At 58.1% G+C, this 22,954-nt stretch overlaps 2 protein-coding genes across 2 annotated transcripts; one reads left to right on the top strand and one right to left on the bottom strand.

Annotated features, from left to right (window-relative positions):
• The first annotated feature begins 386 nt into the window (after positions 1-386).
• Positions 387-4,288, top strand: LOC131574285 (probable RNA-binding protein EIF1AD). Its single transcript, XM_058828725.1, has 6 exons — positions 387-422; positions 543-636; positions 1,163-1,271; positions 2,607-2,715; positions 3,314-3,358; positions 3,917-4,288. Exons 2-6 carry the CDS (start codon positions 550-552, stop codon positions 4,266-4,268), a joined length of 702 nt encoding a protein of 233 aa, XP_058684708.1. The 5' UTR covers positions 387-422; positions 543-549; the 3' UTR covers positions 4,269-4,288.
• An 18-nt stretch (positions 4,289-4,306) lies between these two features.
• LOC131574283 (U4/U6.U5 tri-snRNP-associated protein 1-like) lies at positions 4,307-22,456 on the bottom strand. The gene is made up of 21 exons (XM_058828723.1): positions 21,574-22,456; positions 20,986-21,037; positions 20,825-20,880; positions 19,428-19,554; positions 18,391-18,496; positions 17,483-17,560; positions 17,288-17,387; positions 15,835-15,974; positions 15,154-15,342; positions 14,254-14,375; positions 13,583-13,731; positions 12,776-12,906; positions 11,116-11,283; positions 9,841-9,954; positions 9,287-9,374; positions 8,668-8,758; positions 7,495-7,630; positions 6,580-6,669; positions 5,318-5,439; positions 4,582-4,616; positions 4,307-4,550 (listed from the first exon to the last, which is right to left on the bottom strand). The coding sequence occupies exons 1-20, from the start codon at positions 22,025-22,027 to the stop codon at positions 4,598-4,600; spliced, it is 2,532 nt and encodes an 843-aa protein (XP_058684706.1). The 5' UTR covers positions 22,028-22,456; the 3' UTR covers positions 4,307-4,550; positions 4,582-4,597.
• Between the last annotated feature and the right edge of the window lie 498 nt (positions 22,457-22,954).

Here is a 22,954-nt window from a genome sequence, read left to right as displayed (position 1 = left end):
GTAACGCAAAACAACATCGACACGCAGCCCCGCTCATTTGCATGGCTCCGCCCACCGCCCTGCCCGCCACACCCCGGGTCCAACGCCTCATTTGCATAGCCCCGCCCACAGCTCGTGCACCTTTTCACACTCATTTGCATCACGCCAGGATTGCGCGCGATTTGCATAAATCCGGCCGCGATCCAGCCCCTCATTTACATAACCGCGCTCATTATGCAGCCAAAGTCCCGCTCCCATTCAATTATCAGGAGCCCATTTTCATTTAGGCCACACCCACACAGCGATGTTTGACCACGCCCATTTTGTGGGCGGAGCCAAATCTCTGTCCCCGCCTTTGGGGGCGTGGCCTCGCTCATTCCCGCCTTTTCTTCCGGAAGTGACGTCACCTCCTCCGCCCCTCTTACCCGGAAGTGCCGCCGCAGGTGAGCGCGCGCCGCGCGGTGGGGGCGGGGCCTTGGGGGGGATCCCGGAGGTTCCCCCCCGCCCCTCCCCCACCCCCGGGGGTCCCTGACCCTCCCCTCCCCCCCCCGGTGTCCCCCCAGCCCCGCCATGTCGCGCGCCACCAAGCGGAAGCACGTGGTGCGCGAGCTGCTGGAGGAGCGCGTGCAGCCCGCGGAGGGACAGAGCGTGGTCAGGGTGAGAGCGGGGGGACACCGGGGGGGACACCGGGGGGGACATTGGGGACACCGGGGGGGACAGTGGGGACACCGGGGAGACAGCGGGGGGGACAGCGGGGGGACAGCCGGGACAGCGGAGGGGCACTGGGGGGACATTGGGGACACACCAGGGGGACACCGGAGGGACATTGGAGACATCGGGGGGACATTGGGGACATCGGGGGGACATTGGGGACATCGGAGGGACATTGGGGACATTGGGGGGACATTGGGGACACCCTGGGCACACCGGAGGGGACATTGGGGACAGCGGGGGGACATTTGGGACACATGGGGACACACCTGGGGACACCTGGGACACACCTGGGGACAGCTGGGGACAGTCCAGGGACATTGGGGACCGATCTGGGAAGGAGGGACACAGAGGGGACACCGGGGGACACCGCGGGGACACGAGAGGTGGCCCGGGGGACATTGAGGGGACACTGAGGGGACACTGGGGGGACACTGAGGGGACAAGGCCCCGTCCTGGCGTGTCCCCGCAGGTGTTGGGGACACCGGGGAACAACCTGCACGAGGTGGAGACGGCGGAGGGGACGCGGTTCCTGGCCAGCATGCCACCGCGCTTCCGGCGCCACATCTGGATCAAGAGAGGTGACACTGCTGTCATTGTCACCCTGTCACCCTGTCACTGTGTCACTGTCACTGTGTCACTGTCCTGTGTCCCTGTGTCATTGTCACCCTGTCACTGCCACCGCGCTTCCGGCGCCACATCTGGATCAAGAGAGGTGACATTGCCATTGTCATTGTGTCACTGTCACCCTGTCATTGTCACTGTGTGTCATTGTCACCCTGTCACTGTCCTGTGTCACTGTCACTCTGTCACTGCCACCGCGCTTCCGGTGCCACATCTGGATCAAGAGAGGTGACATTGCCATTGTCACTGTGTCACTGTCACCCTGTCATTGTCACCCTGTCACTGTCCTGTGTCACTGTGTCACTGTCACCCTGTCACTGTCACTGTGTTACTGTCCTGTGTCACTGTGTTACTGTCCTGTGTCACTGTCACCCTGTCACTGCCACCGCGCTTCCGGCGCCACATCTGGATCAAGAGAGGTGACGTTACCATTGTCACCCTGTCACTGTCACTGTGTCATTGTCACCCTATCATTGTCACTGTGTCACTGTCACTGTGTCACCCTGTCACTGTCACTGTGTCACTGTCCTGTGTCGCTGTCACCCTGTCACTGCCACCGCGCTTCCGACGCCACATCTGGATCAAGAGAGGTGACATTGCCATTGTCACTGTGTCACTGTCACCCTGTCATTGTCACTGTGTCACTGTCACCCTGTCACTGTCCTGTGTCACTGTCCTGTGTCACTGTCACCCTGTCACTGCCACCGCGCTTCCGGCGCCACATCTGGATCAAGAGAGGTGACATTGCCATTGTCACTGTGTCACTGTCACCCTGTCATTGTCACTGTGTCAGTGTGTCATTGTCACCCTGTCACTGTCCTGTGTCACTGTCACCCTGTCACTGCCACCGCGCTTCCTGCACCACATCTGGATCAAGAGAGGTGACATTGCTGTCACTGTGTCACTGTCACTGTGTCATTGTCACCCTGTCACTGTCCTGTGTCACTGTCACCCTGTCATTGTCACCCTGACACTGCGTCCTGTCATTGTTTTGTGTCATTGTCCTGTGTCACTGTCCCCGTCATTGTCCCTGTGTCCCCCCGTGTCCCCAATGTCCCCAATGTCCCCCTGTGACCCCCCAATGTCCCCTCAATGTCCCCAATGTCCCCTCAATGTCCCCAATGTCCCCCAATGTCCCCATATCCCCAATGTCCCCAATGTCCCCAATGTCCCCCAATGTCCCCGTGACCCCCCAATGTCCCCCAATGTCCCCGTGACCCCCCAATGTCCCCCAATGTCCCCGTGACCCCCCAATGTCCCCAGTGTCCCCAATGTCCCCAATGTCCCCCCAGGTGATTTCCTGCTCGTTGATCCCATCCAGGAGGGCTCCAAGGTCAAAGCTGAGATTTCCCTGGTGCTGCTCCCGCCCCACGTGCGCTCGCTGCAGCGCCAGGGGCTCTGGTAGGACCCCAAAACACCCAAAAACACCCCAGAATACCCCCAAAACACCCCAAAAATACCCCAAAATACCCCCAAAACACCCAAAAACACCCCAAAATACCCCCAAAACACCCCAAAACACCCCAAAATACCCCAAAATACCCCAAAACACCCAAAAACACCCCAAAAACACCCCAAAATATCCCCAAAACACCCCAAAATACTCCAAAAATACCCCAAAATATCCAAAACTACCCCAAAATACCCCCCAAACCCCTCCCCAAATTCCCAGTGCTCCCAGTTCCTCCCAGTGCTCCCAGTAACCCCCCCCTGCCCCTCCCCCAGTGCTCCCAGTGCTCCCAGTGACCCCCCCCAGTGCTCCCAGTCCCTCCCAGTGCTCCCAGTAACCCCCCCACCCCTCCCCCAGTGCTTCCAGTAACCCCCCCACCCCTCCCCCAGTGCTCCCAGTCCCTCCCAGTGCTCCCAGTAACCCCTCCCAGTGCTCCCAGTGACCCCCAGTCCCTCCCAGTCCCTCCCAGTAACCCCCCCCGCCCCTCCCCCAGTCCCTCCCAGTTCCTCCCAGTGCTCCCAGTAACCCCCCCCTGCCCCTCCCCCCCAGGCCCGAGGCCTTCGCCCCCCTGGAGAGGAAAAACCCCCGGGAAGGGTGAGTGGGGGAGGGGCAAATGGGGGGGGATTAATTAGGGGAGGGATTGTTAATTAGGGGGAGGGATTGTTAATTAGGGGTGGGATTGTTAATTAGGGGAGGGATTGTTAATTGGGGGCCATGAATTGTTAATTAAGAGGGAGGGATTGTTAATTGGGGGCAGTAATGGGGTGTTAATTAATTGGGGGTAACAGAGGTGTTAATTTGGGTTCATTAGTGAGGAAAGTAAGGGGACCTTAATTGGGGTGATCAGAGGGGGTTAATTGGGGGGGGTTAATTGGGGGATTAATTGGGGGGGGTTAATTGGGGTCATTAACGGGGACATCAATGGGGAGGGGACTTTAAAGGGGACACTTTGGGGTCACTTTGGGGTCATTTTGGGGTCATTTTGGGGTCACTTTGGGGTCATTTTGGGGACACTTTGGGGTCACTTTGGGGACACTTTGGGAACACTTTGGGGTCACTTTGGGGTCATTTTGGGGTCACTTTGGGGTCATTTTGGGGTCACTTTGGGGACATTTTGGGGACACTTTGACCCCTCCCGCTGTCATCCCCCAGGGACGGCCCCGAGGGGCTCTTTGTGAACACGAACCGGGGGGGGACCCCTGGGGACAGCGGGGACAGCGATGGGGACAGCGGGGACAGCGATGGGGACACTGAGGAGGACACCGAGGACAGCGATGGGGACAACGAGGACAGCGATGGGGACAATGAGGAGGACACTGAGGACAGCGCTGGGGACAATGGGGACAATGAGGACGGCGCTGGGGACAATGAGGACAATGAGGACGGCGCTGGGGACAATGAGGACGACACTGGGGACAGCGAGGAGGACACCGGGGACATCGAGGGACATGGTGGGGACACAAAGGACACCGGGGACAGGGACAGGGGGGACCCCCCCCAATAAAGGCCCCTGGTGGCACTGGGGACACGGGACACAAAAGCGACTGCGGAGAATTTTATTGTCCCCAGGGGCGGGGAGGGGGGACAGGGGCGTCCCCAGGGGGTCCCCAATGTCCAGGGGTGTCCCCAGGGGGTCCCAAAGGGGTCCCTGGGTGTCCCCAGGGGGTCCCACAATATCCCAAAGGTGTCCCCAGGTATCCAGGAATGTCCCCGGGGGTGTCCAGGGGTGTCCCCAATGTCCAGGGGTGTCCCCAGGGTGTCCCCAGGTGTCCCCAGGGTGTCCCCACTGTCCAGGGGTGTCCCCAGGGTGTCCCTACGGTGTCCCCACGCCCCTCATTTGGTGATGGTGTTCCTGGAAGAGAAAAGGGGGATCAATGTCCCAGTGCTCCCAGTTCCTTCCCAGTGCCCCCCAATGTCCCCAGATCCCCTCCCAGTGCTCCCAGTTCCTTCCCAGTGTCCCCAAATCTCCTCCCAGTGCTCCCAGTTCCTTCCCCGGCCCATCCCAGTAACCCCAAACCAGTAACAAGATTCCCTCCCAGTTTGTCCCAGTCCCTCCCAGTCCAAGTTCCTTCCCCAGTCCCTCCCAGCGTCCCCAAATCCCCTCCCAGTCCCTCCCAGTGGTCCCAGTTCCCTCCCAGTGTCCCTAAATCTCCTCCCAGTCCCTCCCAGTGCTCCCAGTTCCTTCCCCAGTTCCTCCCAGTGTCCCCGAGATCCCCTCCCAGTGTCCCCAAACCCACTCCCAGTGTTCCCAGTCCCTCCCAGTGTCCCTAAATCTCCTCCCAGTCCCTCCCAGATCCCCTCCCAGTGCCCCCCAGTTCTCCCAGTCCCTCCCAGTGTCCCTAAATCTCCTCCCAGTCCCTCCAAATCCCCTCCCAGTCCGTCCCAGTGCTCCTAGTTCCCCTCAGATCCCCTCCCAGTCCGTCCCAGTCCATCCCAGTGCTCCCAGTGCCCCTCAGATCCCCTCCCAGTCCCTCCCAGTCCATCCCAGTGCTCCCAGTGCCCCTCAGACCCCCTCCCAGTCCGTCCCAGTGCTCCCAGTTCCCCCAGTCTCACGCGTTCATGCTCTTGCCGGAGCCGCTCAGGACGATGTACGGCGTTTTCTGGGCGCGCTGCTTCTCCTGCAGCAGCGCCACCGTGCCCAGGGGGGTGTCACTGGAGCTCATCTTCTTCAGCAGCTGCACCCCAAAAACGGGGGGGGACCCCAAAATCAGGGGGGGCCCAAAAACCCCGAGAATCCCCCAAAAAAAACCCCAAAAATCCCCCCGAAAAAACCCCGAGAATTCCTGAGAAAAAACCCTGAGAATCCCCCCAAAAAAACTCGAGAATTCCCCCAAAAAAACCCCAAGAATCCCCCCAAAAAACCCCGAGAATCCCCCCAAAAAACCCTGAAAATCCCCCCCCAAAAAACCCCAGAATTCCTGAGAAAAAACCCTGAGAATCCCCCCAAAAAAACCCAAAATCCCCCCAAAAAACCCCGAAAATCCCCCCCCAAAAACCCTGGGAATTCCCGAGAATCCCCCCCAAAAAACCCCCAAAATCCCCCCGAAAAAACCCCGAGAATTCCTGAGAAAAAACCCTGAGAATCCCCCCAAAAAAACTCGAGAATTCCCCCAAAAGAACCCCAAGAATCCCCCCCAAAAAACCCCGAGAATCCCCCCCAAAAAACCCCCAAAATCCCCCCCAAAAAACCCCGAGAATTCCTGAGAAAAAACCCCAAGAATTCCCAAAATCCCAAAGGAAAACCCCCCTGGTTTCACCCCCCCGTCCCAAGGGTGGCTCCCCAAAATCAAAGGGGGGACCCCAAAAATCGGGGAGACCCTAAAAATTCTGGGAATTCACCCCAAAAACCCAAGGGAAACGCCCCCATCCCGTTCCCAGCTGGAGCTGCATCCCAAAAACCACTTGGAGATCCCAAAATTGGGGTTCCAGGTCCCCAAAATTGGGGTTTGAGGTCTCCAAAATTGGGGTTTGAGGTCTCCAAAATTGGGGTTTGAGTCCCCAAAATTGAGGTTAAAGGTCCCCAAAATTGGGGTTAAAGGTCCCCAAAATTGGGGTTAAAGATCCCCAAAATTGGGGTTTGAGTCCCCAAAATTGGGGTTAAAGGTCCCCAAAATTGGGGTTTGAGGTCTCCAAAATCAGAGTGAGGACCCCAAGGGGAACACAGGGGGGTCCCTAAAATCCCCCAAAATTCCCCCAAAATCCCCCAAAATCTCCCAAAATCCACCAAAATTCCCCTAAAATTCCCCAAAATCCTCCCAAAATTCCCCAAAATCCCCCAAAATTCCCCAAATCCCCCAATCCCCCCATCCCCTCACCGCCTCCTCGTCCAGTTTCTTCATCCTCCGCTCCGTCTTCATCTTCCCCGAGCCCTTCCCATGGAAGCGGTGGGAGAGCTGCCGGAACGCCTGGGGACAGCACAGGGGACCTTGGGGACACCTTGGGGACACCTTGGGGACACTTTGGGGACACTCTGGGGATATTGGGGACATTTTGGGGACCTTGGGGACACTTAGCGAACGTTTTGGGGACATTTTGGGGACCTTGGGGACACTTAGGGGACGTTTTGGGGACATTTTGGGGACCTTGGGGACACTTAGGGGACGTTTTGGGGACATTTTGGGGGATATTTGGGACATTTTGGGGGTAACACCAGGGGAGGTTTGGTGACACCAGGGGGGATTTGGGGACAGCAGGATTTGGTGACACTGGGGGTGTTGGTGACACCGGGATTTGGGGACAGGGGGATTTGGGGACACCAGGGGGGTGTTGGGGACACCAGGGGAGATTTGGTGACAGGGGACATTTGGGGACAGGGGACACTTGGGGACACGTCACCTCCTTGGGGGTGAGCTTGCTGACACCAGGGGGATTTGGTGACATTGGGATTTAGGGATTTGGGGACAGGGGGATTTGGGGACATTTGGGGACACGTCACCTCCTTGGGGGTGAGCTTGGTGACACCAGGGGAGGTTTGATGACACCGGTGGAGGTTTGGTGACACTGGGGGGGGTTTGGTGACACCAGGGGACATTTGGGGACATTTGGGGACACTTGGGGACACTTGGGGACACGTCACCTCCTTGGGGGTGAGTTTGCTGACACCAGGGGGGGTGTTGGTGACACCGGGATTTGGTGACACCGGGATTTGGGGACAGGGAACATTTGGGGACAGGGGACATTTGGGGACAGGGGGATTTGGGGACATTTGGGGACACTTGGGGACACGTCACCTCCTTGGGGGTGAGCTTGCGGCCGGTCTCGTCCACGTACTCGATCTTGACGTCGGGCCTGTACCCCTCCTTCTCCTTGAAATCCTGCGTGAAACCCCGGAACTCCTCACGGCGACTGTACTTGTCATCGATGGCCCTGGGGACATTGGGGACATCAGGGGGTGGCACTGGGGACAGTGGGGACATCAGGGGGTGGCACTGGGGACAGTGGGGACATCAGGGGGTGGCACTGGGGACAGCGGGGACAGCGGGGACATCGGGGGGTGGCACTGGGGACAGCAGGGACATCGGGGGATGGCACTGGGGACAGCGGGGACATCGGGGACAGCAGGGACATTGAGGGGGGCACTGGGGACACCGGGGGGGGCAGTGGGGACATTTGGGGGGGGACATTGTGGGAGACATCGGGGACATTGGGGGGGCATTGGGGACACTGGGGACATTGGGTGGGGCAGTGGGGACATCGTGGAGGGACATTGGGGACATTGAGGGGACATTGGGGGGAGCAGTGAGGACATTGTGGGGGGACATTGGGGACCACAGGGACATTGGGAGGGACACTGGGGGGACATTGGGGACATGGGGGGACAGCAGGGACACAGCAGGGGGACATTGAGGGGACATTGGGGACATTGGGTGGGGCATTGGGGACATGGGGGGATAGCAGGGACACAGCGGGGGGACATTGGGGACATTGGGGGGGACATGGGGACATCGGGAGGCTCAGGGTGACACGGCGGGTAATGCAAGAGATGACACCGGTGACAGCCAGGTGACATTGGGGACACACAGGTGATCGGTGACGCAGGTGACACCGGTGACACCGGTGACACAGGTGACACCCAGGTGACACCCAGGTGACACAGGTGACACACACAGAGGTGACACAGGTGACACACAGGTGTGACACAGGTGACACACACAGGTGACACACACAGAGGTGACACAGGTGACACACACAGGTGACACCCAGGTGACACCCAGGTGACAACAGGTGACACACAGGTGACACAGGTGACACAGGTGACACAGGTGACACAGAGGTGACAGGTGACACAGGTGACACAGGTGACACCCAGGTGACACAGGTGACACCCAGGTGACACAGGTGACACAGGTGACAGGTGACACAGGTGACACCCAGGTGTGACACAGGTGACAGGTGACACTCACATCTTGTCCTCGATGCAGTACACGGCCGAGGGCAGGGATTTGTTCGGGGCTTTCACTCGCGCCACTTTCTGCACCGTGGTCTCCAACAGCCCTGGGGAGGGGACCCCAAAAACACCTCAGGGACCCCAAAAACACCCCAAAAACACCTCAGAGACCCCAAAAACACCCCAAAAACACCTCAGGGACCCCAAATCCACCCCAAATGTCCCCAAATCCCCCCCAAAGTCCACAAATGACCCCCAAAGGTCTCCAAATGTCCCCAAATCCCCTCGAGTCTCCCCCAAACGTCCCCAGATCCCCCCAAATCCCCCCTGAGCCCCCCCAAACCCCCCAAAGTCCCCCAAATCCCCCCAACCCCCCCCAAATCTCCCCTGAGCCCCCGCAAATCCCCCCAAAACCCCCCCAAATTCCCCCCAAATCCCTCCTGAGCCCCCCCAAATCCCCCCCAATCCCCCCTGAGCCCCCCCAAATCCCTCCTGAGCCCCCCCAAAGCCCCCCAAATCCCCCCCAAATCCCCCCTGAGCCCCCCCAAAGCCCCACAAATCCTCCCCAATCCCCCCAAATCCCCCCCAAATCCCCCCTGAGCCCCCCCAAATCCCCCCAAATTCCCAATCCCCACCTTTGTTCTGGCACAGCAGCAGCGCCGCCGCCAGCCCCCGGTTCACGATGGGCTCCTCGTCCAGGATCGTGGTAGACGAGGCCGAGAACTGCAGGAAAAGGGGCTCAGGGGGGACCCCAAAAATCGGGGGCACCCCAAAAAACCCCCCTGAACCCCCCCAAAAGGAGCTGGGTTTGAGGTGACCCCGTTTTGGGGTCCCATTTTTGCAGCTCCTCCCTTTTCTTAAAAGCGCGGCCGTTTCGGCCCCAAATCTTCAGCTTCCTCCCCAATTTTGGGGTCCCACATCCCATTTTTGGGGTCCCCATCCCATTTTTGAGATCCTTTATCTCATTTTTGGGGTCCCCCATCCATTTTTTGGGTCCCTCATCCCATTTTTGAGATCCCTTATCCCATTTTTGAGGACCCCCACCCCATTTTTGGGGTCCCCCAGCCCGTTTTTGGGGTGTTTCCCCCCATTTTTGGGGTCCCCCACCCCATTTTTGGGGTCCCCCAGCCCGTTTTTGGGGTCCCCCAGCCCGTTTTTGGGGTGTTTCTCCCCGTTTTTGGGGTCTCACATCCTGGTGCTGCCGCTCCTCGGCCAGGTTGACACTGCTCCACCCCACGTTCTCCTCCCCCTCCGAATCCGGGGGCTCCGGGGGTGACGCCGGGCGGCCGGCGCGCTCCAGGGCCTGGGGACAGCGTTGGGGACATTGGGGACAGCGTTGGGGACGTTGGGGACATCGTTGGGGACGTTGGGGACACGGAAGGGACAAACATGGGGAGAAAAAATTCCCCCCAAATTCCCCCATTCCCACCCCAAATCCACTCCTCCATCACCTTCACACGCCCCAAACCTTCCCTGAACTCCCCAAAATCCCTCAAATCCTCCTCAAATCATCCCTGAACTCTCAAAAATCCCCCAAATCCTCCCTGAACTCCTTCAAATCCCCCCAAACTCCACAAAATCCTCTTCAAACCACCCCTGAATTTCCCCGAAATCCCCCCAAATCCCCTCCAAACTCCCCCCAAATCCTTTCCAAAGCCCCCAAATCCCCCCAAACCCCCTCCAACCCCCCCAAATCCCCTCCAACCCCCCCCAAATCCTCCCCAAACCCCCTCCAACCCCCCCAAATCCCCTCCAACCCCCCCAAGCCCCCCAAATCTCTTCCAACCCCCTCAACCCCCCCCAAAATTCCCCCAAATCCTCCCCAAATCTCTAGAACCGCCCCCCAAATCCCCCCCAGATCCCCTCCAATCTCGCCCAAACTCCCCCAAATCCCCTCCAACCCCCCAAATCCCCCCCAAATCCCCTCCAGATCCCCTCCAATCCCCACCAAACCCCCCCCCAAACTCACCCAAAATCCCCCCCAACCTCCCCCAAATCTCCAGGATCACCCCTCAAATCCCCCCCAAACCCCCCCCAAATCCCCTCCAACCCCTCCAAATCTCCTCCAAACTCCCCCAAATTCCCCCAAATCTCCAGAACCACTCCCCAAATCCCCTCCAGATCCCCTCCAACCCCCCCCAAATCACCTCCAAATCTCCTCCAATCCCCCCCAAACTCCCCCAAATCCCCCCCCGACCCCCTCCAATCCCCCCAAATCCTCCCCAAATCCCCCCAACCTTCCCAAATCCCCCCAAACTCCCCCCCAAATCCCCTCAAATCCCCACCAAACCCCCTCCAACCCCCCCAAATCCCCCCCAAACTCTCCAAAATCCCCCCCAAACCCCCTAAATCCCCTCCAACCCCCCCAAATCCCCCCCAAACTCTCCAAAATCCCCCCCAAACCCCCTAAATCCCCTCCAACCCCCCCAAATCCCCCCCAAATCCCCCCCAAACCCCCCCTGACCATGAGCTCCTCCTGCTCCTCGCGGTTCCCGGCCAGGCCGTAGGTCGGGATCTCTCCCAGGGTCCGGCAGAATTCCGAGGTGGCGTTGAAGACGATGCTGCTGCCCCCGGCCCGGGGGTCCGGCCCCCCCGGGACCCCCCCAGAGCCCCCCCGGAGCAGCTCCAGCACCTGGGGGAGGAGGAGGAGGAGGAGGAGGAGTCACAGGGACCCCCCAGTTTGGGGTTGTTTCATCTCAGAATTCCCTTTTTGGGGTCGTCCCAGGGAAGGGGGTGGGGGTTGGGGGGGTTTGGGAGAGGTTTTGGGGGTGCCAAGGGGGGTTTGGGGGGGATTTGGGGAATTTTGGGGTCCTGCAGCAGAGATTTTGGGGGATTTGAAGGCGTTATTGGGAATTTTGGGGTCCTGCAGTGGAGATTTTGGGGGATTTGAAGGCGTTATTGGGGATTTTGGGGTGCTGCAGGGGAGATTTTGGGGGATTTGAGGGCGTTATTGGGGATTTTGGGGTCCTGCAGTGGAGATTTTGGGATGCCAAGGGGAATTTTGGGGTCTTGCAGTGGAAGTTTTGGGGGATTTGGGGGTGTTATGGGGAATTTTGGGGTGCCACAGGGGATTTTGGGGGATTTTGGGGTGTTATGGAGAATTTTGGGGTCCTTTAGAGAGGATTTTGGGGTGCTACAGGGAATTCTTGGGTGCTGCAGGGAGGATTTTGGGGGATTTGGGAGCATTATGGGGATTTTGGGGTCCTGCAGCAGAGATTTTGGGGGATTTGGGGGCGTTATTGGGAATTTTGGGGTCCTGCAGTGGAGATTTTGGGATGCCAAGGGGAATTTTGGGGTCCTGCAGTGGAAGTTTTGGGGGATTTGGGGGTGTTATTGGGAATTTTTGGGTGCTGCAGTGAGGATTTGGGGGATTTGGGGGCATTATGGGGAATTTTGGGGTCTTGTAGTGGAAATTTTGGGGGATTTGGGGAATTTTGGGGTCCTGCAGGGCAGATTTTGGGGGATTTTGGGGCACTGCCCAGAGGGGTTTTTGGGGTGGTTTTGGAGTGGTTTTTAGGGTGGGTTTTGGGGTGGTTTTGGGGTAATTTTTGGGGTGATTTTCGGGTAGTTTTGGGGTGGGTTTTTGGAGTGGTTTTGAGGTATTTTTGGGGTAGTTTTTGGGTGTTTTGGGGGTGTTTTTGGGGAGGCTTTTTGGGATGATTTTTGGGGTGGTTTTTGGGTGATTTTTGGGATAGTTCTGGAGTGGTTTTGGGGTGGTTTTTGGGGTGGTTTTTGGGGTGATTTTTGGGGTGGTTTTGGGGTGGTTTTTGGAGTGCTTTTGAGGTGCTTTTGGGGTAGTTTTGGGGTGTTTTTGGGGTGACTTTTGGAGTGATTTTTGGGGTGTTTTTGGGGTGGTTTTGAGGTGGTTTTGGGGTGTTTTTTGGGGTGGCTTTCAGGTTGGTTTTGGGGTGTTTTTGAGGGTGGTTTTGGGGTGGTTTGTGGGGTGGTTCTGGGGTGCTTTTGGGGTGGTTTTTTTGGGGTGTTTTTGGGTGGGTTTTGGGGTGGGTTTTTGGGGTGTTTTTGGAGGCTTTTTGGGGTGTTTTTGGAGTGTTTTTGGGGTGGTTTATGGGTGGTTTTGGGGTGGTTTCAGGGTGTTTTTGGGATGTTTTTGGGGTGTTTTTCACCTTCTCTCCCCCTCCCTCGCGCAGCTCCCGCAGCTGCCGCAGGCGCCGGCCCCGCTCCAGCTGCTGCTGCAGCTCCTGCTCTGCCTCATCTTCCTCCAGGGCCGGGGGGGTCCCGGGGGCCGCTGCCTCCTCTGGGGGGCACATCGGGGTCAGGGGAACCCCAAAATCCCCAAAAATACCCCCAAAAATCCCCTCCAAACCCCTAAAGCCATCCCCAAATCGCTCTGAACTCCTCCAAATCCCCAAATCCTTTCTCTGCCTCATCTTCCTCCAGGGCCGGGGGGGTCCCGGCTCCTCTGGGGGGAAAATTGGGGTTGGGGGAACCCCAAAATCCCATAAAAACATCCCAAAAATCTTTCTCAGTCACCCTAAAACTCCCCCAAATCTCCTAAATCCACCAAAAAACCCTCTCAGCCTCCCTAAACTTGTCCAAAATGCCCTAAAACTCCCCCAAATCCCATAAAATCCCCCCCAAACCCCCCCAAATCCTCCCAAACCCCATAAAATCCCCCCCAAATCCCATAAAATCCTCCCCAAATCCTGTCAAATCCTCCCCAAATCCCATCAAATCCCCCCAAATCCCATAAAATCCCCCTCAAATCCTATGAAACCCCCCCAAATCCCATAAAATCCCCCCCAAGTCAAATAAAATCCCCCCAAATCCAATAAAATCCCCCGTAAATCCCATAAAATCCTTCCCAAATCCCATAAAATCCTTCCCAAATCCCATAAAATCCTACCCAAATTCCCTTAAATCCCCCCAAACCCCCCCAAATCCCATAAACCCCCCCAGTCCCCCTTTCCCACCGTCACTGCTGATTTCCATGTTTTCCGTGCGGGTGTCGTCCGAGGGCAGCGGGGCCTGGGGGGTCCCCTCGGGGGGGCTGGAGGCGTTTTCAGGGTCCCCCCCGGCCCCTTCCTCATCCTCCTGCACCCGCCGGCCTCGGCCCCGCGACCTGGGGGGATTTGGGGGGATTTAGGGGGGATTTGGGGGGATTTAGAGGGGATTTCGGGGGGATTTGATGGGATTTGGGGGGTTTAGGGGGATTTGGGGGGATTTGGGGGGATTTTGGGGGATTGAACCCCAAACAGGACACCCAAGACCCCTCCCAGGTGAGCCTTAGTAAGACCCAAATTCTGCAGAATTCCCCCCAAAATCTCCCCAAGACCCCCCAAGTCCTTCCCAGGACCCCCCAAATCCCCCCCAGATCCCCCCAAATCCTCCCCAGGACCCCCCAAATCCTCCCCAGGACCCCCCAAATCCCACCCAGATCCCCCCAAATCCCCCCCAGGACCCCCCAAATCCCACCCAGGATCCCCCAAATCCCCTCCAGGATCCCCCAAATCTCCCTCCAGGACCCCCCAAATCCCACCCAGGACCCCCCAAATCCCCCCCAGGACCCCCCAAATCCCCCCCAGGACCCCTCAAACCCCCTCCAGGACCCCCCAAATTTCCCCCAAATCCCCCCCAGCCCCACCTGGAGCCGAAATCCCCCTGGGTGTCGCCCGGGGCCAGCGCCAGGAGATCGTCGGCCTTGAGGGGTTTCTCCTTTTTCCGCAGTTTCCGAACGCGGCGCCGCGTTTTCCGGAACGTCACCGCCTGGGGGGACCCCAAAACGTCCCAATCTCCCCAAAATCTCCCCAAAATCCCCTCAAATTCCCCTTCAAATCCCCTAAAATTCCCACAAATCCCCCCCAAATTGCCCCCAGTGGACTCAAATCCCCCCAAAATCTCCCTCAAATCCCAAAAAATCCCCCCAAATCCCAAAAAAATCCCCCCAAAATTCCCACAAATCCCCCCCAAACGACCCCAAATCGCCTCAAATCCCCCCAGACCCCAAATCCCCCCAAAATTCCCACAAATCCCCTCCAAACAACCCCAAAAATCCCCCAAAAATTCCCCAAAAATCCCCAAAAAATCCCCAAAGATCCCAAAAAATTCCCACAAATCCCCTCAAATAACCCGAAATCCCCCCAAATCCCCAAAAAATCCCCCCAAAATTCCCACAAATCCCCCCCAAACGACCCCAAAAATGCCCAAAAAAATCCCCCAAAAATCCCCCAAAAAATCCCCAAAAAATCCCCCAAAAGTTCCCAAAAAATTCCCACAAATCCCCTCAAATCCCCCCAGAGACCCCAAATCCCCCCAAATTCCCCCAAATCCCCCCCAAAATTCCCACAAATCCCCCCAAAGACCCCAAAAATCCCCCAAAAATTCCCCAAAAATCCAAAAAAAATCCAAAAAATCCCCAAAAATCCCCCAAAAATCCCCCCAAAAATCCCCAAAAAATCCCAAAAATCCCCGAAAAATTCCCACAAATCCCCCCAGACCCCCCAAATCCCCCCAGACCCCCCCAAACCCCCCCACCCCCCCTCACCATCTCCTCGGGGCTCAGGTACTCCGGGGCCAGGCGGGGGAGGGGCAGCTCCAGGCTCTGGGGGGCGGGGCCGGGGGGGGGGAGGGGCCCGGGCCGGGGGTCCCCCCCCGCGTCCTGCGTCCCCCCCGGGCCCAGGCGGAACGAGGGGCGCGGCGCCGGCTCGTCGTACTGCGGCAGCAGCGCGGGCGCCTGCGGGACGGGCGTGATATATCGTGATACGTCGCGATATACCGCGATACGGCGCGATACAACGTGATACGGCGCGATACGGCGCGATACGGCATGATGCATTGCGATACAACGTGATGCGTCTCGATACGTCGCGATGTGTCGCGATATCGGCCGGCGCGTCGCGACGCAGCGCGAGGTACGGCCAGAGAGCGGCGCATCGTTAAACTTTGCCTGTGCTATATCGCGATATAGAGCCCTCCATGACCTGTGCTATATCGCGATATAGAGCCCTCCATAACCTGTGCTATATCGCGATATAGACTCCTCCATAACCTGTGCTATATCGCGATATAGAGCCCTCCATAACCCGCGGTAACTCCTCACAGCCCAGGACTCCGGTATCACGACCCAGCCGGCGCGGCACGCGGTTCCCGCGGGATATCGCGACAGGAGGCCGGTGGGGGTGGGTGGGGGCGGGGCCTATCGCGACATGTTGCGACATGGTGGTACCTGAGGGGCGGAGCCCGGCTCCTGCTCGCTGTAGGGGTCGTAGCCGGGGCGGCGCCGCCGCAGCTCCTGATCCTCCCGCGCCCGCGCAGCCGCCGCCAGCGCAACCTGCTCCAGAACGTCCTCACCCGACTCCAGAACACCTGCACACACCGGACACACGGACACGGGACACACGGACACGGGGACAGATACACGGACACGGGACAGACACACGGGGACAGACACAGGGACATGGGGACAGACACACGGACACGGGACAGACACACGGACAGACACGGGACAGACACATGGACAGACACGGGACAGACACACCGACACACGGACACGAGACAGACACACAGACACACCGACAGACACACGGACACGGGACAGACACACGGACACACGGACACGGGACAGACACACGGACACGGGACAGACACACGGACACACGGACAGACACACGGGGACAGACACAGGGACACACCGACAGACACAGGGACATGGGGACAGACAGAGGGACACACGGGGACAGACACAGGGACAGACGGACAGACACAGGGACAGACGGACAGACACACGGACACGGGACAGACACACGGACACACGGACAGACACACGGACAGACACACGGACACGGGACAGACACAGGGACATGGGGACAGACACAGGGACATGGGGACACACGGACACGGGACAGACACAGGGACACGGGGACAGACGGACATGGGGACAGACGGACACAGGGATAGGACAGACAGAGACACACACAGCAACAAACAAACACGGGGACAGACAAGAACATGGGGACAGACAGGGGGACACGAGGGGACAGACAGGACAGACAGGACAGACAGGGGGACAGACAGGACAGACAGGGGGACAGTGAGGGGACAGACAGGGGGACAGACAGGGGGACAGTGAGGGGACATCCTGGATGAGGACACCGCACACCCCAGGAACCCTCCCGGTGTCCCTTGGGGACAGCCCAGTGTCACTGCCCCCCCCCGTGTCCCCAATGTCCCCAGTGTCCCCCAGTGTCCCCAATGTCCCCCCAATGTCCCCAATGTCCCCCAGTGTCCCCAATGACCCCTAACGTCCCCCAGCGTCCCCCCAATGTCCCCAGTGTCCCCAATGTCCCCCCAGTGTCCCTCCCAATGTCCCCAATGTCCCCGCACTGTCCCCAATGTCCCCCCAGTGTCCCCAATGTCCTCCAATGTCCCCAATGTCCCCACTGACCCCCAATGTCCCCAATGTCCCCAGTGTCCCCCACTGTCCCCAGTGTCCCCCAGTGTCCCCCAGTGTCCCCCAGTGTCCCCACTGACCCCACTGACCCCAGTGTCCCCAGTGACCCCAATGTCCCCCACTGTCCCCACTGTCCCCAGTGTCCCCCAGTGTCCCCCAGTGTCCCCAATGTCCCCCAGTGTCCCCCAGTGTCCCCAATGTCCCCAATGTCCTCAATGTCCCCACTGACCCCTGTCCTTCAGGGTCAGCACCAGCGTTTGTCCCTCGGGGATCGAGGCCGGGTCGTGCTCCACCGTCAGCCCCTGCAGGTCCCGGGCACTGTAACGCTCCTGGGGGGGACAGAGGGGTCATGGCCTGTCCCCAGATGTCCCCAAATGTCCCCAAATGTCCCCAAACGTCCCCAAATGTCCCCAATGTCCCTCACCCGCCGCCGCCGCAGGAACTCCTCCTCCACCAAGGGGCTGACACCGAACTCCTGATCCATCTCCTCCAGCAGCTTGGCCTGCAAATGCTCCCAGTCAAACCAGTCTGGGGACACTTGGGGACACCTGGGGACACTTGGGGACAGCAGGGGACACCCCCAGCCCACCCCCCCAAAAAAAAAAAGAACCCGGGGGATTTTATTGAAGGGAAAAAAATCAGCTGAAATCTCAATTTTTGGGTTAAAATCGGCCCCAAACGGCTCCGGATTCGTTGGGTTCTTCCTGAAATTCTCCCGGAATTTTTTGAGAATGTTGTTAAAAATCGGGGTCGGTCCTCAAACAACCCCAAAATCCCTAAAAATCGGGGTGGGATCGGGATTTTAGGGTAAAAATTCGGGATTTTGGCACCACGTGGGGAAAATTTACCTCAGGGACGCAAAATTGAAGGCGTCAAATCATCGTTTTTAGGGGTTTTTGAAGGAATATGCCCAAAAATCACATTGAAATTCAAAATGTTTAAAAATTTAGAGATAATTTAAGTTTCAGACTCAAAAATTCCTCATTTTAACTCAAAAATTCGTTTTAAAGGAAAGATCTAAAACCCAAAATCTCGAATTTTTTAGATTTTTCTCTAAAATAATCCTAAATTTTATAGGTTTTAGGAAGGTTTTGATGGAAAATCTTGAAATTTAACATAAATTTTCTGGCAGCTCCACAACTCCCAAAAATCCTGGACAAAACCAGGTTTATAGGAGGTTAAAATCCCCCAAAAATCCCATAAAAATTAGAATTTTAGCTGTAAAATCACTAAAAATTGGGGTAAAAATGCCTTTTTTTGACTGAAACCAGGGGGGGATTTTGGTTTTCCCAGGATTTGAGGATTTCCTGGGATTTGGGGGTCTTTTCCCACCCTTTTTTCTGCCAGTTCTTTCTCCCTCTGGAGCGCCCGGCTGCGCTCGATCCACGCGGCCGCGTCGTCCAGCCAGGGCTCCTCCTCCCCCAGAGTCTTCACTTTCCTTTTTGGGGTAAAAAATTAGAATTTTGGGGTCCCCAAAACCGCCTAAAATCTGTCCTGAACCCCAAAATCCTCCTGGATTCTTTCTCTGCTTCCCAAAGAATCCAAGTTTTCCAATACTCCTAAAAAATTTCTTTAGGATTTCCAAATTCTGCCCCAAAATCCCCTCCCAGATCCCCCCAAAGGCTCCCAAAATCTTTCCAACCCCCACAAATGTTTTGGGTGCCCCAAAATCCCACCTTGGCCCCCCAAATTCCCCCTGAGACCCCTCCCAGCCCCCCCAAATTCTACCCTTGAATTCCACAATTCCTTCCAGACCCCCCAAAACTCTCCCAAATTTCCCCAAAATCCCCTCCCAGCCCCCCAAATCCCCTCAAATCCCATCCCAGCCCCCCCAAAACCCCTGAAACCCCCTCCCAGCCCCCCAAAATCCCTCCAAAACCTTCCCAAATCCCCTCCCAGCCCCTCCAAATCCCATCCCAGCCCCCCAAATCCCATCCCATCCCCTCCCAGCCCCCTCAAATCCCCTCCCAGCCCCCCCAAAATCCCCTCCCAGCCTCCCAAACCTCATCTCAGCCCCCCCAAAGCCCCCCAAATCCCCTCCCATCCCCCCAAACTCCACCCCAGCCCCCCAAATCCCCTCCCAGTCCCCCAAATCCCCTCTCAGCCCTCCCAAAACCCCTGAAACCCCCTCCCAGCCCCCTCCAATCCCCCCAAATCCCATCCCAGCCCCCCAAAGCCCCTCCCAGCCCCCCAAACCTCATCCCAGGACCCCCAAATTCCCTCCCAGCCCCCCCAAAGCCCCTCCAATCCCCTCAAATCCCACCCCAGCCCCCCCAAACCCTCTCCCAGCCCCCCAAATCCCATCCCAGCCCCCTCAACGCCCCTCCCAACCCCCCAAAGCCCCCCAAATCCCCTCCCAGCCCCCGTACCCCAGTTTTTGGTTCAGCAGCCGTTTCTCCTTGGCCGCCGCCAGTTTCTCGCGGATTTCCTCGCGCTGCCGCAGCGCCAGGGGATTGATCACCTCGGCCGCCACCGGGTCCTCCTTGGTGCCAGCCTCTGCCCGGGGGGAGAACCCCAAAATCAGCCCCAAAATCAGCCCCAAAATCACAACAGGACACCCCAAAATCAGCCCCAAAATTAGCCCCAAAATCACAACAGGACACCCCAAAATCAGCCCCAGAATCACAACAGGACACCCCGAAATCAGCCCCAAATCAGTCCCAAAATCACAACAGGACACCCCGAAATCAGCCCCAAAATCAGCCCCAAAATCAGCCCCAAAATCACAACAGGACACCCCAAAATCAGCCCCAAAATCACAACAGGACACCCCGAAATCAGCCCCAAATCAGTCCCAAAATCACAACAGGACACCCCGAAATCAGCCCCAAAATCAGCCCCAAAATCAGCCCCAAAATCACAACAGGACACCCCAAAATCAGCCCCAAAATCACAACAGGACACCCCAAAATCAGCCCCAGAATCAGCCCCAAAATCAGCACAGGACACCCCAAAATCAGCCCCAAAATCAGCCCCAAAATCACAACAGGACACCCCGAAATCAGCCCCAGAATCAGCCCCAAAGTCGGCAAAATTAGCCCCAAAATCAGCCCCAAAATCGGCCCCAAAATCAGCAAAATTAGCCCCAAAATCGGCCCCTAAATCAGCCCCAAAATCAGCACAGGACACCTCAAAATCGGCCCCAAAATCAGCCCTAAAATTGGCCAAATCAGCACAGAACACCCCAAAATCAGTCCCAAAATCAATCCTGAACACCCTAAAAATCAGCTCTGAACTCCCCAAAATCAGCCCCAAAATTAATCCCAAAATTAACCCCAAACATCCCAAAACCAGCCCCAAAATCAGCCCCAAAATCAGCCCCAAAAATCAGCCCCAAACACCCCAAAACCAGCCCCAGACACCCCAAACTCAGCCCCAGACACCCCAAACTCAGCCCCAGACACCCCAAAATCAGCCCCAAGAACCCCAAAATCAGCCCCAAGAACCCCAAAATCAGCCCCAAGAACCAGCCCCAAAACCAGCCCCAAAAATCAGCCCCAAAAATCAGCCCCAACAACCCCAAAATCAGCCCCAAGAACCCCAAAAATCAGCCCCAAGAACCCCAAAAATCAGCCCCAAGAACCCCAAACTCAGCCCCAGACACCCCAAAATCAGCCCCAGACACCCCAAACACCCCAAAATCAGCCCCAAAAATCCCAAAATCAGCCCCAAACACCCCAAAAATCAGCCCCAAACACCCCAAAACCAGCCCCAGACACCCCAAAATCAGCCCCAGACACCCCAAAATCTGGGTTTTCCCGCTCACCTTTCTTCACCGCACTGGTTTCCAGTGGTTTGAGCCCCAGTTTGGCGCGGAGTTTACTGGGAATGGGAGAAGGGGGTCAGGGGAGGGGTCCCAGGGGGGATTTTTGGGGTGGGGGGACCCCAAATTCGGGGGATTTTTGGGGGAAACTCGAGGGGTCTCACTTGGTTTCTTCCACGCTCAAGGAGGATTCGGCTGCTGTAGATTTAGGAGCTGCTAAAGAAGTAATTAATGAATTATTAACGATTAATTGGGGGGGGAGATGCAGTGATGCTCCCTAAAGTGCTGGAACACAAAAATCCGCACCAGAGACCCCAAAATCTCCTTTAATACCCCCAAAATTCTCATTTAAAACCTCAAAATCCGCTTTAACCCCCCCAAAATTCCCTTTTAACCCCACAAAATTCCCCTTTAACCCCAAAAAATCCCCTTTAAACCCCCCAAATTCTCTTTTAACCCCCCAAATCTCTTTTAATGCTCTGAAATTCTCCTTTAACCCCTCAAAATCACTTTTAACCCCCCAAAATCATCTTTAAGCCCCCCAAAATTCCCCTTTAACCCCACAAAATTCTCATTTAAGCCCCTAAAATCCGCTTTAACCCCCTGAAATTGTCCTTTAAGCCCCCCAAAATTCTTCTTTAACCCCCCCAGAATCCCCTTCAACCCCCCAAATTCTCTTTTAACCCCCAAAATTCTCCTTTAGGCCCCCCAAAATCCTCTTTAACACCCCCCAAATCCCCCCCCGCCCTCACCGGGCTCCTCCCGCTCCTCCTTCCTCTCCCTCTTGGCTCTCCGCTCGTTCTCGGAGCCTCCCCGGCCATGGCCGCTCCTCCCGGGCTCCTCAGGGCCTCCGCGCCGGGAGGAACCGGAGCCTCCCCCGGAGCCCCCGCGCTCCCCCCGGGAGCGGCTGCGCTTCCCCCGCCGCTCCCCGCCGCGGTGCCGATGTTTGCGGTGCTCGCGGGGCCGCCCCGCGCTGCCGCCTCCGCCCGTCCCGGCCGCTCCCGGAGCCTCCTCGGCTGCCTCGGCCCCGCCGCGCTCCCGGTGCTTCTTCGAGGCGCCCATGGCCGCGCCGCCACTTCCGGGAGAGAGCGGGACTTCCGCTCGTTGCCATAGCGACGCTTCCGGCGCTCGGCTACTTCCGGCGGAGCGCGGCGCTGATTGGCTGAGGTTTAGGCGGGACCGTGAGGGCGCTGTGGGATGAACCATTATGGGCGCGGAGGTGGGAGCGGGGTGATTGTGGCGCCGTCCTGTCCCGCCACAAAGGGCTGGAAACCTCCGGAGGAGGCACCGGGGATCTTCCTACGCGGCTGCCGGTGAGGAGGCCCCGTGAGGGCCGCCGGATGGGGGACTCCGTAAATAGCGCACCCCCGGGGTACAACAAAATGGAGGCGCCCAGCGGAGATGAATAGAGACCGTCCTAAGAGCAAAATGGCGGCTGCTTGGGGGTGCAGCAAAATGGCGGCGCATGGGGGGGACCCCGAAAAGGACGGGGGTGTCGAGAACCCTCCGGGAGAAGAAAACGGGCGCGCCCCCCATAAGTGGCGTCCCGCTGAAGCGTGATGGGAGTCAGAGACTCCAAAATGCGCCCTCCGGGGCTCGGTCCCGCCCCGTTCGCCCCGGGCCGTGTCCGGTTCCCCCCCCCCAGCCTCGTGGCCTTTGATCCACCCGGGCCGGGCGCCTCAGCGGCGCCGGGGGCGTGGCCACCGCCGGGGTGGGCGTGGCTTGGGCCGGGTATAAAAGGCTGAGCCGGGCGTCCCACTCCCGTCACGAGGATCGCGCGGAGGTAGTGGCGGCCCTGAGGGGGTGCGGGGCTCCGGGGGGAATTTCTGGGGTGCGGCAGCAAATTTTGGCTTCCCCGTGAGAATATCGGGGTGCCCAGGGGTTCCTGAAGTGCGCGGGAGGGGCTCGAGATCCCCCTGCAAGGGCAGATTTGGGTGTTCAAGGAGGGGCCCCGTGAAGGCGCTGGGGGAGGCCGCGAGACCTTGAAAGACTTCGGGGCCTTCTGGGGGCCCTTGTGACGGTTTTGGGGTCCCCCGGGGGTTTTTATGCCCAAGAGGAGCTTGAAACCTCTTCTAAGAGCATTTTAGGGGGATACCGGAGAGGTTTTGGGGTGCGAGCCGCACCTTGGGATCT

Source organism: Poecile atricapillus, unplaced genomic scaffold, assembly GCF_030490865.1.
Source record: "Poecile atricapillus isolate bPoeAtr1 unplaced genomic scaffold, bPoeAtr1.hap1 scaffold_212, whole genome shotgun sequence".
In the NCBI taxonomy this organism is placed as follows: domain Eukaryota; kingdom Metazoa; phylum Chordata; class Aves; order Passeriformes; family Paridae; genus Poecile; species Poecile atricapillus.
Note: the sequence above shows the minus strand (reverse complement) of the source record. Positions and strands in the feature narration are given on the sequence as shown.